This window comes from Cornus florida, unplaced genomic scaffold, assembly GCF_030987335.1.
Source record: "Cornus florida cultivar Cherokee Brave unplaced genomic scaffold, ASM3098733v1 CherokeeBrave_3.0.0_Hap2_Chr04, whole genome shotgun sequence".
Taxonomy (NCBI): Eukaryota; Viridiplantae; Streptophyta; class Magnoliopsida; order Cornales; family Cornaceae; genus Cornus; species Cornus florida.
Window position 1 is genome coordinate 54,267,989 of NW_026775574.1, and position 17,933 is coordinate 54,285,921.

Consider the following 17,933-nt stretch of genomic DNA (forward strand, 5'->3'; position numbering starts at 1 on the left):
AGTTACACACTGAAAAAACATAGAGCAAAACCACACCTGAAAACATACACTAAGTTACAAAGAAACCAATGAAATACCCGCAGCAGATTCCCATGAGAGAAAAGCTCAGGTCTCCTCATTGGGAGAATGACAAGTTCGTTTAGTGCCCTTTTCACATCTTCAAGAGCGCCAATATCATCAAACTTGACACCAATTTCGCCCGGAGAAACAACTGCTGAAACAAAGTTGCTCTCATACTCGTCCTTAGCAATATTCTGCCAGAGTTCATTCATGTTAGCAACAAACACAAATGACATCCATTGAATCTCTATGGCATTTTAAGAAAACAATAAGTGAATACACCTTCAAATTTTGTGAGGGCTTCCTGGATATTGTTTCCTGCTCCTTCAGTCTTAAAATTGCAACTTCAAGGCTTCAAATAACAGAGAAAGCAGTCAATTGAGGATGATGAAAGAATCCCTACCGTCAGACACGAGTGTAGAGATTGTATACCTTTCACGAGGCATAGATAATCTTTCCCCTTTTATGGAAGGAAGGAGACATGACGATAAGTAATGATTTTTAGCCCAGCCAACTACTTTCTCAGCTTCTGCATAGAAAAGTCAGGTGATTACAGGCAATAGCAGGTATGAGAAACAACAAAGCAACACTACATAATTTGAGCATTTTAACGTCTCAACCAGGTATAGTTCTAAAAGTTCCATATGCATCAAACAACGAAAATACTTGAGAACTTTATCCCATTGAAAGAACAGAACAATAGAACATATTACAATCTTGCTTACAGTTGGGAGAGAATTAAACTTTTTGTTGACCGGTCTACCCCACATGGATATCAAACCCTAGACAAATGAGACAGGTTCCCTGAAAGGCCATTCTAAAAACCACTTACTTTTGCTGTTCTTGTATCATTTTTATCTTTGATGATTTGATTTCTTTTCAAGATGCAATTTTGCATTATTCTAGTTTTACGGAAATTTTGGTTTTAAGTTCATCAGGTATTGATCAATAAGGGGAGCCAACACCTCCCAGTAACCACGGTAGTAAAGAGTAGCTATCGGCTATCCTATAATTTTCTCCATTTTCACATCCTTGTATCACTGGAGCTTATTTACATATATAAATGTAAAATTCTGGTGGGGAGAAGAGGGAAGGGGAGGGAAGAACAAGCACACACATGAAACTTGGAATACTGTTTGCACTCTCCAACCCCTCAGTCTCACTATTCACAAGATCAAAATAACTACAAGGAGAAATGTTGACTTAAAAAACACATCTAACTACAAGAAGAAATGTTAACAACATTCTGTGGACTATGGTAAGATTGGAGGTAGGATCGTAAAATCTTGATCCTACAGATCCTACTAAATCGTGTTATTTTGTTCTTTTTTTGGATTTATTTGGGCCAACAGCCTCATTCTTGGCAAAGGAATTTAAGGTTTTTAAGTATAAAGTCCAACACTTTAGTCTAATTGCATTTAAAAAGAACAAAAAAAGAGCAAAAAACGGAAACCCAACTTCAAAAGTTTCCTCTATTTTGCTCCATTTTTTTTTTCTTTTCTTTTTTTTTTTTTTTTTTTTTTTTCCATCTTTTTCAAAACAGAAAACAAAAAGAGCTCACAGTTTCTCCGCCTATTATTTGCCCATTCTGAACAAAAAACAGAGAGAGACTTTGAATTTTCCTCTCTATTCATTCTCCCTCTGTTTCGTTCTTCTTAACCAAAAAATAGTTGTTCCAACAAAATTGTGCAGATGATTAGGCAACTATGTTGTTCTTGTGTCTCTATTTCATTGTTCCTTTTTTCTCTTTGTTTAGGCTTTGCCATAATTGCTCAGATAATTAGGCCACCAAATTGTTATTTTCTCTCTCTATTTTTCTATTCCTTTTTTCTTTGTTTAGGCTTTGCCTTAATTGTTTCCTTAACTATTATGTTTAACATTCTTGCATAGAAGAAATCAAGAAATTGATTTAAGTGTTTGTCTTTTAATGTTAATTGATTTTTGCCAAAATGTTGATGAGATTGTGTTTAGCCTTATTCTCTATTTATTTATTTATAAGTAAAAATAACATTAAAAAGGCGTTCAAAAGGGGAACGCGTCCCAATTACAAAAGTGGAACCGGGACTAAGGCCCCAAAGAATCCAAGAAAGTAATTAAATCATCAGAAGAAGAACAAAAGCTCCTCTTCACATAATTGAAAAGAGAACGAAGAATGTAAAGTTTGACCATTGCCGTGGGTGACTCTTTCCCGTCGAACATTCCGCTATTTCTCTCCTTCCAAATGCACCACCATACACAATGTGGTACAATTCTCCAGAAATCGCGAACATCTCTTCTCACTTGACAACCTCTCCAAACATTAATTAAATCCTTAGTAGATCGTGGCATAACCCAATACATGCCAAACAACCCAACAATAAGACTCCAACAGTCGTTCGCCACGGGGCAATGCAAAAGGAGGTGATCAACGGACTCCTCATCATCCTTGTATAGACAACATCGATTAACGATACAATTGCCCTTTTCCTCAAGTTATCAATTGTCAGAATCTTTCCCCACACAACGGTCCAAACAAAGAAAGCCATCGTAGTTGGAGCCAAAGACCGCCAAATAGTTTTCTACGGGAAGTCTCGATTAACAAAATTAGACAAACATAAGAACAAGGATCTAACTTCGAAGCGACCGTGGGAAGGAGGAGCCCAAATTAAAACATCATTACCTCTACCGACGCCCTCCTGCCGATACATCCTGAAAAGAGCACCGAAAATGCACATCCCACGCAATCCCGTTGCTATCAAGCCGATAACAGTCAACTACGTAGGTGTGTTTATCAACAGCAATACTGAATAATCTAGGAAATGTACAAGAAAGTGGCTGATCCCCACACCAGAGATCTTCCCAAAACCGAATGCAACGACCATCACGGAGTTTGAATCTGATATGAGCCGAAAAAACATACCATCCCTTCCAAATAGCCTTCCACATCCCTACTCCTCCCACCAGGGTAACCGGAAGTGTAGACCAACCTCCAGCCTCTTCTCCAAACCGACAAAAGACTAACCTGCACCATGGACGATGTCTTTCCCTCCCAAATCTCCATAACCATTTACCCAGGAGAGCTTGATTGAAAGGAACTAGACGTCTTATTCCAAGTCCACCCAATTTCACAGGCTTACAAACTTCCTCCCATCTGACAAGGTGGTACTTGAACTCGTCGCCCTTTCCTCCCCAAAGGAAATCTCTTTGAATTTTTTCAATCCTATTTGCAACGGAACAAGTATTGTTTCTTCCATCTTGACAAGTATTGTTTCAATCCCCCTTTTGACAAGTATTGTTTCTTCCATCTTGCCAATCTCTTCACATACCTGTCAATCACAGAATCCCAACTCCCCACTAACCTTGAAGAGACCCCTAGGGGCAAGCCCAAATAAGGAATAGGGAATGAGCTCACCCCGCAACCAAGGACTGCAGCTAAAGAGGAAATATCCTGAACATTCCCTACTGGGACAAGCACACACTTAGCCACATTGACCTTTAGCCCGGAAACTATCTGAAAACAAGTCAATACACACCTCAAGTATCGAAGTTGAGACACATCAATGTCACAGAAAACAAGGGTATCATCTGCAAAGAATAAATGAGAAATCTCCATCTGATAGACTAAATCTCTGCCCACCCTGAAACCCTTTATAAAACCAAGATCCTCTGCCCTGCGCATAAGTCTACTTAACCCCTCCATAACAACAATAAAAAGGAAAGATGACAAACGATCTCCTTATCTTATACCCCGAGAGCAACTGAAGAAACCAACGGGAGAACCATTCACAAGAACTGAAAACTTGACAGAATAAAGACATGTCTCTATCCACTTCCTCCATTTACTTCCAAACCCCATTCTTTGTAACAAATAGAGTAGGAAATTCCAATTCACATGATCATATGCTTTCTCAATATCAAGTTTGCATAAAACTCCAGGAATACCACTCCACAATCTAGAATCCACGCATTCGCCAGTAATAAGAACTGAATCAAGTATTTGTCGTTCGCCAACAAAAGCATTCTAGAAATCCGAAATAATCCCATCCATTACTTCCCTCATCCTTAAAGCAAGCACCTTAGCAATAAGTTTGTAAATACAGCCCACCAAACTAATAGAACGAAAATCCTTTATATCTGAAGCGCCTCCCTTTTTTGGGATAAGGGCAATGAATGAAGCATTAAGCGACTTCTCAAAGATGCCAAAAGAATGAAACTCTTGAAAAGTACCCATTACCTCATTTCTTACAACCGCCCAACTTTCCATCAAAAATCGCATGGTAAAGCCATCAGGTCCCGGAGGTTTGTCCCCCCCATTACAACTTGATAAAGCTTTAAGAACTTCTTCTTCAGTGAAAGGATTCTCAATCCTATCTCTATCAAGCTCGAAAATAGCCTCAAAATGAAGACCATCAAGTTTGGGCCTCCAAACTAAAGGCTCGGTATAAAGCTTCTGATAAAAGGAAGCAATACCGTTACGCACCTCTTCCTCTCTCCACAACTCCTCACCATCCACCCGAATTCTTCCTATATGATTACTCCTCCTATGAGCATTAGCTAACCGGTGGAAGAATTTTGTGTTCCGATCGCCTTCTTTTAGCCAAAGAGCCCGAGATTTTTGTCGCCACGAGATCTTCTCCATACTAGCAATCTCAGCAAAAACTGCCTGACAAGAGGCTCTCCTAGAACGTAGAAATTCCACATCCCCTACTGCCTCCTCAAGACGATCAATCTCAGAAAAATCAGCAAGTACTATATTCTTCCTCCATTCTAAATTCCCGAAGACATCCTTGTTCCACTGCTTAAGAGCTAGTTTGAGAGCCCTTAACTTCTTTGTAATTGTGAAACTGCGCGATCCTGAGACAATAACTCCCTCCCACCAAGATCTAACTCTCCCTTGGAAATCTTCCGCTTGCAGCCACATATTCTCAAATCTAAACGGGGATCTTTGAGAGCATAAACCCCCACAATCCAAGACCAAAGGAACATGATCAAAGGTGACCCTTTCTAACACCGCTTGAACAACATCCGGGAATTTCTCTTCCCTATCCCCAGAAATTAAAAATCTATCCAGTCTTGAAAGAGTGATAGGATCCCTACCATTTGACTAAGTATAAGCTACACCTTCCATTGGTAAATCAACAAGAAGATGCTCATCAATAAAATCAAAAAATTGATCCATTTCCAAAGATCTTCTTCCCCTTATAGACCTCTCTGACGGGGACCTAACAGAATTAAAATCCCCTCCTAGGCACCAAGGAAAAGACCACAATCCTTGGACATGGCAAAGCTCCTCCCAAAAAATAGGTCGCTCATCATCAACAACCGGTCCATAGACTCCGGTAAAAACCCATTTGAATTTGTCCTCTTCCAACTTAAGTACACAAGAAACAAAAAATCTCCCCATCCAGACGTCCATTCGAGTTAACCACCTACTATCTCACATGACTAATATCCCACCCGAAGAACCTATAGCATTCAAGGCCTCCCATTCCACAAACCGTCCTCCCCACAAACTCTTAACCACCCTGTCAGTAATGGATGCCAGCTTGGTTTCTTGTAAGCAAATAAGCTGGGCACCCCACTTCCTTAAAGCTACCTTCACCACCCTTCTCTTGTTCAGATCGTTAAGACCACGAACATTCCTAGTAATGATTCGTAGCTTCATTGTAAACCAGATAAAATAATCTCCCCTCCACCCTTCCTGAGACTCCTGCTCCTGGTTCTTTCCCTTTCCTTCGCCACTCCTCCTTTCCCTTCGTAGTTGACTTCAGAAATGAGATTCTTTATCTCCTGTACTCCTTTCCAAGATGATAAAGGCTTCGTGTTCATTACTTCACTGGTCACTGCAACCTCTCTCCCTTCCACAATTTCTTGAAGGATAGATAATGTCTGATCGTCATTACCTTCTGAAGAGACTCCCAAAAGCTCACTAGTACTCCAATATTGTCAACTACCCAATCTTTCCCCATGTTAGCAACCTGTTCGTCAGGTCGCACCGTAGCCAATGGTACCTCCTGTAGGATTTCAGGACCAATCTCCACCCAGGGTGTAAGCTCATTGGAGCAAACCTATTGGATAGAACCCAAATCATCAAACGCCTCCTCTTCCAACTCTCTGTCATTCTCATAAAAAGAATCAGGTTCAGTAACAAAATCAGTCTCGTCAGTCCCTATGTAAGGCAAGCAGTTAAGACCTTTCAGAGCGACACTTAAACAAAGCTCTTTGAGCAAGGCTACGGCCTCTTCATTGGACAGCTGGAAATGCAGGTCTCTGCCCACACAAACTGGAACCCCTTCAGATAATTTCTTGACTGCACAATCTGCAATTTTCATCTGCCTAGAAACGCCAGACTCACTATCCTTCAGCCCTTCCGTATTCAACCCATGCGAAGAATCAATTCCATTGTTCGTGACAGTCAACTCGCATCTCTTCTCTAGTTCCTACACAACACCGGCTCTCCTCAACACACAAGAAGGGGTAGAAGAAGAGGATGGAACATTAAGATTCTGAGGATGTGAAACTGATGGTGTAGCTGGAACATTAGTAGAAGTCCACTTCTGCTTCTCTTTTCGAGACCATCTAACTCCGTGAGGATTTCTGTTAAAGTCCCGAGACAAAGACCTGACAATTCTTCCTTTCATATCAGAGAGAGATGAAGATGAGATGCCTGCGCAACATTAAGAATGACGGAAAACCCATCTCAATATTACTCCACCAGTCGCTGCAGTAGATAAGTTCATCCACCTTCTCTTCTCCGGACAATTCCAGAAGATTGCAGAGGTATCATCAGAACGACGCCTCTGTAAATCACTAACTCCTTTAGAAATAGGTGGGCTGGGCTTGGAATTAATAAAAGAAACTAACATTTTATTTTTGGTCCCCTTCAAAACCTCTCTTCAGATTACTCACATTTGGTCCATGACTTGAATTGGCAGTGGACGGTGGGCTAGGCTTGTTCTTAAAAGAAAGAGGCCCCCGATGAACAGCCCTCTGCAATTCCTGTGGACCGGGATGAACAACATTTGACGAAATAGGCCCGTAACCCGCTTCAGATCCGCACTTAGGCCCATCAGAATCCGCAGCATTAAAGACTCCCTCAAAGCCTCGATCTCTGACACGTTGGTTGGTATCCGTTAGCGCGGATATTACGAGGGAACGTAAGGCGGTGATTAAGGGGTTGATTGATGGCCCCTCTACGTGCTTCTTGCGCGTGAATAGGTAGTCGCCTCTTTCCTTCGACACCGTGGTAGATCTGTGCATTTCAGCGACTACCTCCAGCTGTAGCAGCCAGGATATGTTACTCTCCAACACCATAGTAAGATTTCGGAAGGATACGAGGTATTATTTCTTCTATCAAGTTGACCCTGTAAGCCACTCGTTGGTCTTCGACAAAAACGTACTTCGGCATCACTTTTCCGACGGAAACATAGAGGAGAATTCACTGTCCACACGCCGAGACGTCCGCCTCAACACCTCTAAATCCACCACATAAGTTCCCAATTGCTTCAAATAACTTGTTGCACCAGAGATGGAGGGGCAAACCAAACAGGATCACCCTTCGTATTACTCGTTCTTTTACTGCAAAACAACCAGCGGCGAAGTACCAAATGTCGATGGATAATAAGGCGTCACCCCATCTTTTTCTCCCTTCATCCAACACCCTTAAGGCCTCAGTCTCCGATGGGAACCTAAACAGGAGCAGATCATCAGGTAAAGGAGACACGTTCACCCCACATGAAGCCTTTTAAGTTTTCGACACCCACGCCTCAATCCCTTCAAGACACCCCCCGTCTCTGTCAAAACGACCTACGAGGCATGATCGTAGTACAGATTCACGCTCCTGGATGCTTTGATGATCAACCCTATAAACCAGATCATTGCCTATAGAGCAGCTTTTGATTTTCCCGTGAAGATTGAGACATGGAAGGGTCGCAACACTGAGATAGGATCGATGCATTTCCTTGCCAAAAATATGAGAAACCAGAAACAGTCGTGGACGCTGGAGTGGAAGACTCCGACGTCAAAAAGAGAGGAGAGAGAAGAGAGAAAAGTCAAACATAGTCAAACCCGTATTTTCCAAGTAATATGCGCCAATAATTAAAAAAAACGAAAAAGTATTATTTTCATATCTAACACTTCCCTATTTATTTGAAAAGAGTTTTATTTAGAAAGTTAGTTTCAGTTCATTTTTTATATTAGTTTTATAGCATCTTACAATCCTCCTTCCGATCCTATGGACCATCCATCAGTCCTACATAGAACCCCCATCCTAACAACCTTGCTAAAGATACATGCTGGTGTGTTTTCAGGCTGTGTCTAGACTGCACAACAATTTTGGAAAGAAAGAGATTGTTCTGGCCTGGGGGGTAGGTCTTTCACAATGAGTTATCTGGGCACATTGTTGGGGGTATGTCAAGGAGAGTGTTGAGCAATTAGAGAGGAAGCTGGCAAGTTGGAAGAAGCAATACCTATCAAAAAGGGCACATAACCCTTATGGAGTACCCTTTCGAGCCTTCCTACTGCTTTGTATCCTTATTTCAGATTCATAGCTGTGGTGAAGAGGACAGAGCAGCTTCAAAGAAACTTTTTGTGGGGTGGCATGGGAGATGAGTTTAAATAACATCTAGTGAGTTGGGGTTTAACAGGCTCAACATTTTCAACAAAGCCTTGCTAGGCAAATGGCTTTGGCGGTTTCAGGTGGAGAGGGACAGGTCATGGAAGAGAATCATACAGGGTGGATTTAGAAGGGAGTGGGTGGTTGGAGCTCTTTGGAGGTAAGTGGTCCAGCGGGTGTGGGGGTTTGGACATTCATTTGAAAAGGGTGGAATGAATTTTCAAAACATATTTTTTTTAGGGTGAAGAACAGGAGGCACATTCGTTTTGGACTGACCCTTGGTGCGGGGATAGGGTGCTAGCCACAGCCTTTCTGAGGCTTTACAGAATTGCGTCAGAGAAGCAGATCTTGGTTGTTGACTGTTATCGGCTTGATAGAGGGAGGGTGACATGGGATGTGCAATTCAAGAGGTATATAGAGAATTAGGAGTTAGAGGGCATCATTGGCCCTTTGATGTTGCTTTACAATCAGAAGGTGGTCGAGAAGGGTGCAGATGAGTGCTATTGGATGGATTCCAGATTTGGTAGGTTTGAGGTCATTATTCCTATAGGTGGTTTATGGTACATATATGAATATCACAAAATAGAGCTACATCAGGAATTTATTTCCTAATCAGTAAAAGTTTCGATCTTCCTAACCCAGAACCATGAAGCCCAACATATTCATCTAGCCAAGAATACGAGCCACACCAGAAATCTCCAGAACTGGATACAATTATTGTTTAATAAAGCACCTTCAGTTATTTAGCACTCAACTATAAGATGCATACCAGAATCTAACAACTACTTGTTGATCAAATAAGAAAAAAATAAGAATATGGTCATCGTAAATTCTTACTCGACTTTGTCAGTATCACATCATCAGTATTTACATGCAACAGGTCTGCGCAGGATAGCTCGTGTTCCTCGAGAACCTGAAGCACACAACTATTTCAGAAACACAGATCCAAGGGATCTAGTTGCACATGAAATCCCATGCACCAAAATTAGTACACTATATAACATGTTCATCAAATGTAACAAAGTAGAATTGCCCCGCACAGCACCCTTCACTACAAAATTCTCTTCATAGACTCATCACTTAAGTTTTTATTTCCATACCTTGTGTAGCTCACTTAAATTGCTCCTTGATATTACAATTTTCCTGTCATCTTCAACCTGCTTATTGAATGTCCTAAGGAAATCATCCTCCTGCACACACACAAGAAGATCAGTACAAAAATGAATGCAAAAACAATTAAAAAGTATAAACCATTATAGAACAATCAGTTATACTGAATAATGATATTAAAAAGCAATGCATGATGCAAGGAGGCTTGGAATGAGGCATGATACGTCAGCATGGTTTTAGGAATCAATTTGGTCAGAGTATTAGTGGGCCACATTAAAACTCAGCATCGCATCTATTGACCGATATGTTATAGCAGACATAACGCAAAGACACATCTAAAAGACAAAATAATAAAAGATAAAACTGGAATGATGCAAAATTGCAAACATTTCTTGTAGGTGGAATGATACAAACTGTATTTAGAAAAATTTGTGAACTAATTATTTCCTATACGATATATGTGCAACCTTTGCTTATATCATCAACTCTGCCCTCATCAATAACAGAAACACTTCATCTCCAATCCTCTACATGAAACATAAAACAAAACCTCTTCACAATGTAATTTTTTATGCAGAATGTTGAATACTTTTGAGGTATGTTCATCATCACAATTGGACCTCACAGAATGTTTTGAAAGCTTTATTCAACAATATCACCAATATCTTGTCTGAATCTCAGCAGATTTTTGCCAAAAGTGCATCAAACCATAGAGGTTTAAGATAATATATCTGCAATGATTCCATCTCTCTAGGTCCTTTTCAAAAGGGATCCCTCAGAAGATACACAAGGCCTAATAGGCCCTCTAAACTCTCAGAGAGTTCAAAAAATCAACTATTTCCTCCATGGAATTACAATTTCTCCCTAGAACCCAACAAATAAGAGTGCTAATAATGGAGAACTTCAACATGCCAATAGGATTCTCCTTTCCTACGAAGGATCTCCTATTTCTTTCAAGCCACAAACACCACCAGACGCACAGAGGCACAACCTGCCAGAAATCACGAACTGGGGCCCCCACCATACAACCTCTCCAAGCCTCAACCAAGATTCTGGAGGACCTGGGCACGCACTGAACCCCAAACAACACAACAACAAAAACCAACAATCCTGAGCCACTGGGCAATGCAAAAGAAGATGGTCAACCGTTTCCTCATTTCTCTTACACATGTACCAACAGTTAACCACCACTTATCTTGGGTCAAGATCTTTCCAACATGAATGACCACGCAAAGAAAGCCACTTTGAGAGGGGCCTTAGAGCGCCAAATAACCTTCCACGGGAAAGGATGCCCTGGGAAAGGATTCCATCTCTAGGTCTGATTTGTCAAAGCTCACCTAAATACACCATGGGGCTATTTCAATATTACAAGGGATTTTTTTGCACTCTACCCTTTTTTGATAGGAAACTACTTAGAACAAGAAGAAGGGGAAACAGAACAAAAATAATAATAAAAGGAAAATTTGAAGAACTAGTCCTCCTTCACAGCTTACACTAATTAGACATCAGCAGAAGGAAAAGAGAAGCAAAAAATAGGAGGGCTAAGTTGCCAAGATCCTCAGCCCTTAATCTCTTTGAGCATGAAATCAGGATTACAACAAGAATGAGCACATAAGCAGCAATAATGACCTCATAATATAATAAAATTAGAAAACAGCAACTGCAATGCACAATTAATGCCAAGTTAGGTTCGGATTAATAAACTGTGAAATGAAGCATTCAATAAATATTAACTGAGATGTGAGACATCAAATCGGTCTTTATATTCCTTCAATTCTCTCCATTCTCAGAATCTCTGAAAAAGAACAGGCCCAATTATTATGCAGAGAGTCCAAGCAGAATTATACCATTTACAAAGGAAATGAATCTGAGAACATGCCAATATTTTAATGCAGGAAAACACATTTCAAGTTTAAAGTATGACATGAGAAAACATGTTTCCACCTCAGATTCTGGAAGGCCACCACATATGATTTGAACAGAGACAGGTCTTAAAAGCAACAATGGGACAGTATAAAAATAAAAGGAGTTGATAATAAATATTCTACTGAAAAAATTTAAGCCTCTTGCATTATTCTGCTGATTAAATCCCAACCATAATACGGAAAGTAAAGGAAAGAATTTGCAACAAGACACATGTTGAAATACTAATCATGTGTATCTCAAAGTATCATGTCACTGTTTGAGATATACTGAATAAATAAATCGGACAGATAATTACCTTTGGGGGATGTATGCAAATAACGTTATTGAAGAGCTTATCGATCTCATTATCCTCCGATCTCTTTGTTGCTCTCAGCCCATCTGTAAGTCGCCTCAAAGGAAGAGGCTGAGAAGGAAAAGCAACCAGGTGATATAAATTGACAATACTTCGTAGGATTCAAAACCACTTAGCATCAAATAATAAGTATTGAATTAATATGCATTTTATCATACAGAATTTAGAAAGAGAGATAACAACGTGAATTGGGACTTCTTGATGTATATGTTGGAGAGGATGGGGTTCGGGCATAGTTGGAGGAGGTGGATATATCACTGTATTCAACAGTGTGATTATCCCGGTGAATGGTTCTCCAGCCGAGTTCTTTCCCAATTCTGATCATCATGGAGGCCTTCAATAAATTAATGAGGAGGGCAGAAGGGCTGGGCTAATTACAAGATTTATGGTGGGTAGAGAGCATCCCAATCAGTTGGATGTATCTCATTTGCTATTTGCGGATGACATCATTGTCTTTTGAGATGCGGCAGAGGACCGATACTTAAGGTGAGTTCATCTTGAAGATCAATATTGGGAAGTCACATGGTGCCAGTTTGGGTGGTAGAGGAGATTTATGGTTTTGCCAATATCCTTGGGGGTGAGGTGGGATCCTTCCCGATCTCTTATGTGGTCTTGTCTTTGGGGCCTCATAGAGGAGGGTGTCCATATGGGATCCAGTTGTAGAGCGTTTTGAGAGAAGACTTGCTGGTAGAAAGAAATAATATCTTCCGAAAGGGGGCCACATAACTCTACCCTTTCGATTCTTCCAACTTCCTTTATGTCCATATTTCAGACGCCAATGGCAGTTATCAGGAGGCTGGAGAAGCTCCCGAGGGACTTCCTGTGGGGTGGTATGGGAGATGAGTTCAAATAGCATTTGGTGAATTGGGGGAGGCTGTGTACTCCTATTTGACAGGGTGGTTGGGGATTAGGAGGTTGGACTTGTTCAACAAGACTTTATTGGGTAAATGGCTATGGAGATTTGGGGGAGAGAGGTCCAAATTGTGGAGGAGAGTCATAGTTTGCCAGACTAGGGAGGGTGTTGGGGGTTGGCTATCTAGGGAGGTGAGGTCTCCCATGTGGGGGGATGGAAACATATCCAGAAGGGTTGGCATGAGTTCTCCAAACACATCCGATTCAGGGTTAGGAGTGGGAGATTTGTCAGATTTTGGGAGGACCACTAGTGTGAGGATACTGCTATGGCTAGTCCACGGCTTTTCAGGATTGCTACAGACAGAAATGCCTTGGTTGCCAATTGTTATTAACTTGATAGCGGGAGGACGACTTGGGATGTGCAGTTTCAGAGAGAGTTCCATGATTAGGAGCTTGCGGAGGTAGCAAGCTTTTTATCTTTGTTGCATAGTCAGGTGGTGGACGAGAGGGGATGGAAGAGATGGTCTAAAAGCATTCCTCACGGGGAATTTTTGGAGTACGACAATTCTATCGGGAGATTCCGGCTCTGAATTTTCCTTGGAAGGGCATTTGGAGATCAAAATCCCCCTTAAAGGTGGCCTTTTTTCGCATAGTCAGCAATGCCTGGGAGGATCTTGACCCTAGACAATTTCAAAAGGAGGTAAAAGATTGGGGTGAACTAACCTTGTATGTGTAAGAAGGCGGAGAGTCGATGAATTACCTCCCTCTGCATTATCCAGTGGTGATGGATGTTTGGTCTATGATTTTTGTTGTGTTCGACATGTATTGGGTGTCTACTGGATCTATGTAGACATGATTGAGGCTTGGATAGGCTGTACAGTGGAGAGCTGACCTAGAGATGCTTGGAGGGCAAGAGATAAATAGGAAATCTTTTGATGGAGATGAGACTCCTATTTGGTCTCTCAAATCTATCATTCAGAGTTCTTTATTCTTTTGGGTAAATCAGTGAAATTATAAATCTGTGAAGGATTTGTTGATAGTTTGAAACTATAGTAAGCCACTGTCGGCTCTTTGTGTATTCTCTTGGGAGCGCTTCCCTTTTGAGCGCCTTTATTGAAATTTTACTTATCAAACAAAAGATGTTAATAACAAGTGAGGAAGTCTAAAAGAAAGAAAGAGATAAAACTAAAGTAACATGAAATCAACTTTGGCCTTTAGAGATACAATTAAAGTAACATCAAATCCAATTGGGCCTTTTTCATGTGGGGCCTTAGGCAATTGGCTAAAGAATGAGCTGGCCCTAGTAACATAGGAAATATTAGATAAAACAAATATTTACACAAGATCAAGTTGTCAGGTAAAAATCATTGAGGGACACAAAACATGAAGAGATTTAAGACCATACTCCTATTAACATTTTGAAAGTGCTTAGGGAATGATATCATGTCTTAGTTAACAAAATTATTTACTAACATCATAATAACAAATAGTTGCGTAACAAAAAGGTATTTTTAATACATATAAATAGAAAAAAAGGAGCTTTGAAAATATGTAAATTATTGCGGAATTGAATTACTGAGTCATGCTATGATTTATGAAGAGAGTTGATGAGAAGAGATTAAAACTTGAAACAACATGATCAATTTGGATTTGTGTCAGGTCAACAACTGAATTTATTTATTTACCAAGGAAACTAAGCAAATGATGTTGTGAGAAGAAGAAAAATGTTATAAATGATTTTTATTAACCTGGAAAAAGCCTACGATAAGATCCCTAAAGATATCATTTAGGTAAAGAAAAGGAGTCACGAGCAGAAACGTTTACATGGTGTAGGAAATTTAAGACACAGTTGTAACTATAATAAGAACAACTACAGGAGAAACAAGTAACTTTCCAATTACCATGGCCTACATCAGGTATCAGCATAAGCACTTACCTTTTGCATTGATTATGGATAAAAAGACAAAACACATTAAGTACAGGTTCCACGGTGTATGCTCTTTCCGGATGACATCATTTTGTCTAATGAAATTAAAGAATTGGTAGCAAATTTAAAGATTTGGAAGCAAACTAGAAGTACAAACGAAAATGTGAAGATCAAGAGTATAGAAATATCAAAAAATGGACAATCTTTACCTAGGCTTTATTATTCACAAAGATAGAAAGATTAGAGATAGTGTTGCTCACAGATTTATAGAAGGATGGCTTAAATGGAAGAGTGCTACTATTATATTGTGTACTCAACATATACCTTTAAAATTAAAAGCGAAAGCTTAGAAAATATTATCAGAGCAGTCACACTTATATAGATAGAATTTAAGACGCTAAGAAATAACACATGTCCAAACTATGTAGCTAGAAAACATATTCATAAATCAGATAAAGTTCCCCTAAAACGGGGAAGAAAATGTAGATCCCATTCCAAAAGCTTGAGGTTCATAATATGAATAACATTCAGAAAAGATGAGACATTTTAGTAAGCCAATTAAACCATTAGTATATAACAATAAGAAAATTCAAGAAAGTTCGATAAGTTTTGATATATATACATAATGCACTTAAAGATAAAGGAACATTACCAACTTTGCCAAGCGACCCAAATTCGGAAGAATCATTGTCTGTTAACATAAAAGAAAAGAAAGTTACAAATAACATATAAAAATGAAAATAGAAAATTTCAGCACTCTCACCCACCCACACAAAAAGATTTGATGTTAAATTTGAAGCTTACAAAATTCTCTCTCTCTTTTGACCCTCCTTCAGCTTTGTTCTGTCCACAAATTAATACCACACGTTCTGATAACTGGTCAAACATTTCCTGCACCTTATGGACAAACTCTTTACGATTTGACTTGGAAACAGCCCTTGATAACCATAGAGAAGAGTCCGGAAAATAGACAATAAGAGGTTGCTTAGAACGCAAAACCTGCAGAAAGTGTCAGAAAGCAAAGTAAAATTAAATTAGAGATACTAATTGTACACAAAATTTTACCTCATACAACATCTACAATGATTTTTGAGCATCATACCTCACTCAAAGCCTCCATTGCGATATAACAGTCTTCTGCCTGAGTATCAAGATCATGCTCAACGTACTTAACTGTAAGTAAACAAAGCTTGTCAGTTTGTCTATTAGCAATTCAAATGTGCAACTTGGGACTAAAAGTCCTTAAGTATGGTATTTCCCCTAAAAACAAAAGCTGAGTGACAGTGTCCATAAGTGTTAGCATATGATCATTTCATGTTATGCAATTCTAATAAAGCAATAAAGGTAAAAGAAAGTGATACCAGAAGTTAATTGGAATATGCGAAAAGCTGAAAAATAGCAGCGGGATTATTATTCAAATATGGTTGTAGCTAAGGGCTAACATAGATATTGCAGGGCCATGTATGCCGATTACAGTCCTTCCTCAATATGGCTCCACCAAGATACATGTTTCCATTCCAACACCCACGAAATTTATTGTGGCCCTACAAGGAAAATTTCAGGCTCCAACCCAGCGTGATCTAGTTCCAGAGGGAAAATATCATATAAGATAAGTCGTTCAAGTTTATCATGCTTCGACCATTTGATGGACATATTCCCACTCCCTTTGAGCCATGAAACTCAAAAATGTCTCTTTCAGTCTCAAAATGCTGAGGTTGTGCTTGAATGAGGGATCCAAGGCCTCAAAGCATTGAAGAATACCCAAGTTTCAAAATCCACCTTTAAGAGTTGAAAAAGTTCAAAATTCCTAATTCTTTCAAGCCCTGTCAATCAGGGATCTGAATTGTATTCTGAGACATGAATCCACAAACGTAACAAAAGACCCCACAGCTGATAAAAGCCTCTCCCCCTTGAAATTCTGAGACATGAATCCACAAACGTACAAATGCCCCAACAGCTGATTCAAGCCTCTCTCTCACTCACTCACTCTCTCTCTCTCTCACACACACAGGGGGTTCAAGTCTCAATAGAGACAAGTGGCACTCACTCTCTCTCTCACACACACACGGGGTTCAAGTCTCAATAGAGACAAGTGGCAAACACACCAAGTGCTTTTTCAGATATATATATTTTAACCATTTAAATGTGAATAGATGAATATGTTAATTGAACCACATCATTTAAGACCAAAAGCCATCTTGTGATGGTGCACAAGAAGTCTTTACTTAAGGGATTTATAAACATGATTGAAATTCCTCAAAAGAGATGTGTTGTGCATTCCCAATAGATCATATGCAACTACTACAGACCCTCTCTCCCTCCCTCATTCCCTCTCTTTCCCCTTATCAAACGATTTGAGGGATTTGTAGTTCTCCTATACACGGACGAGAGCCCTCAGGGGAGGGTTAATTTCTAATCATTTTTGCTCTCTCTCTCTCTCACACGCACACGCGCACACAATCACAGATGTCTCGGAAGGAACCCATCCATACCTTTTTTATTTTATTTTTCAAATATCAAATCTCTCATTTACACGCAAATTCTATGAAACTTCCTCCCTTTTTATCTCTCCAACCACCACGGATGGATGTAATCATATGACTTCTCCCATTTACGCGCGAATATTATGAAACTTCTCCCTTTTAACTCTAAGTCTCTAACCACCCCGGATGGATATATATGACTTCTTTTTCAAATATTTTCTATCAATTATCACAATTTTTATTAATGAGAACAATTATAATTAGATTTTATGGTTCCATGTTGTTAGAAGATGTTATATTTGGAAAATAGTATTATAGGAACCCTTAAATTACTCCTTGACAGAATATTTGATATGAAAATATCATAGGAGAGATTTTAGAATATGATAGAATATTGATTGGAGTGATTTATGGTATTGATTTTGGGAATCTTCCATTCATGTATTTTCCATATTTATCACTTCTATTATTTCACCTAAAAATAGAGGTGATCATTGTATACAAAGATTAAGAGAGAATATATTATGAAGTGATGTAGCCCTTTGGGATCTTTGTGCCGTGGATGTAGGCCTTGTGTTCTTCGTGTTTCATTTCTCTCTTCACTTCCGTTTTATGCTTTACAACACATGT

At 39.6% G+C, this 17,933-nt stretch overlaps 1 protein-coding gene across 2 annotated transcripts in view; it reads right to left on the reverse strand.

Moving 5' to 3' along the window:
• The window catches only part of LOC132303264 (uncharacterized), a 65,978-nt gene that overhangs the window by 7,271 nt on the left and 40,774 nt on the right, over positions 1-17,933 (reverse strand). For both annotated transcript variants that reach the window (XM_059800451.1, XM_059800452.1), the window contains 9 exons: positions 15,923-15,993; positions 15,625-15,819; positions 15,473-15,511; positions 11,985-12,092; positions 9,754-9,843; positions 9,491-9,566; positions 493-589; positions 343-412; positions 78-254 (listed from right to left, as the gene is read on the reverse strand). In XM_059800451.1, the coding sequence (XP_059656434.1) occupies positions 78-254; positions 343-412; positions 493-589; positions 9,491-9,566; positions 9,754-9,843; positions 11,985-12,092; positions 15,473-15,511; positions 15,625-15,819; positions 15,923-15,993 (923 nt within the window). The remainder of the gene's footprint in view (positions 1-77; positions 255-342; positions 413-492; positions 590-9,490; positions 9,567-9,753; positions 9,844-11,984; positions 12,093-15,472; positions 15,512-15,624; positions 15,820-15,922; positions 15,994-17,933) is intronic.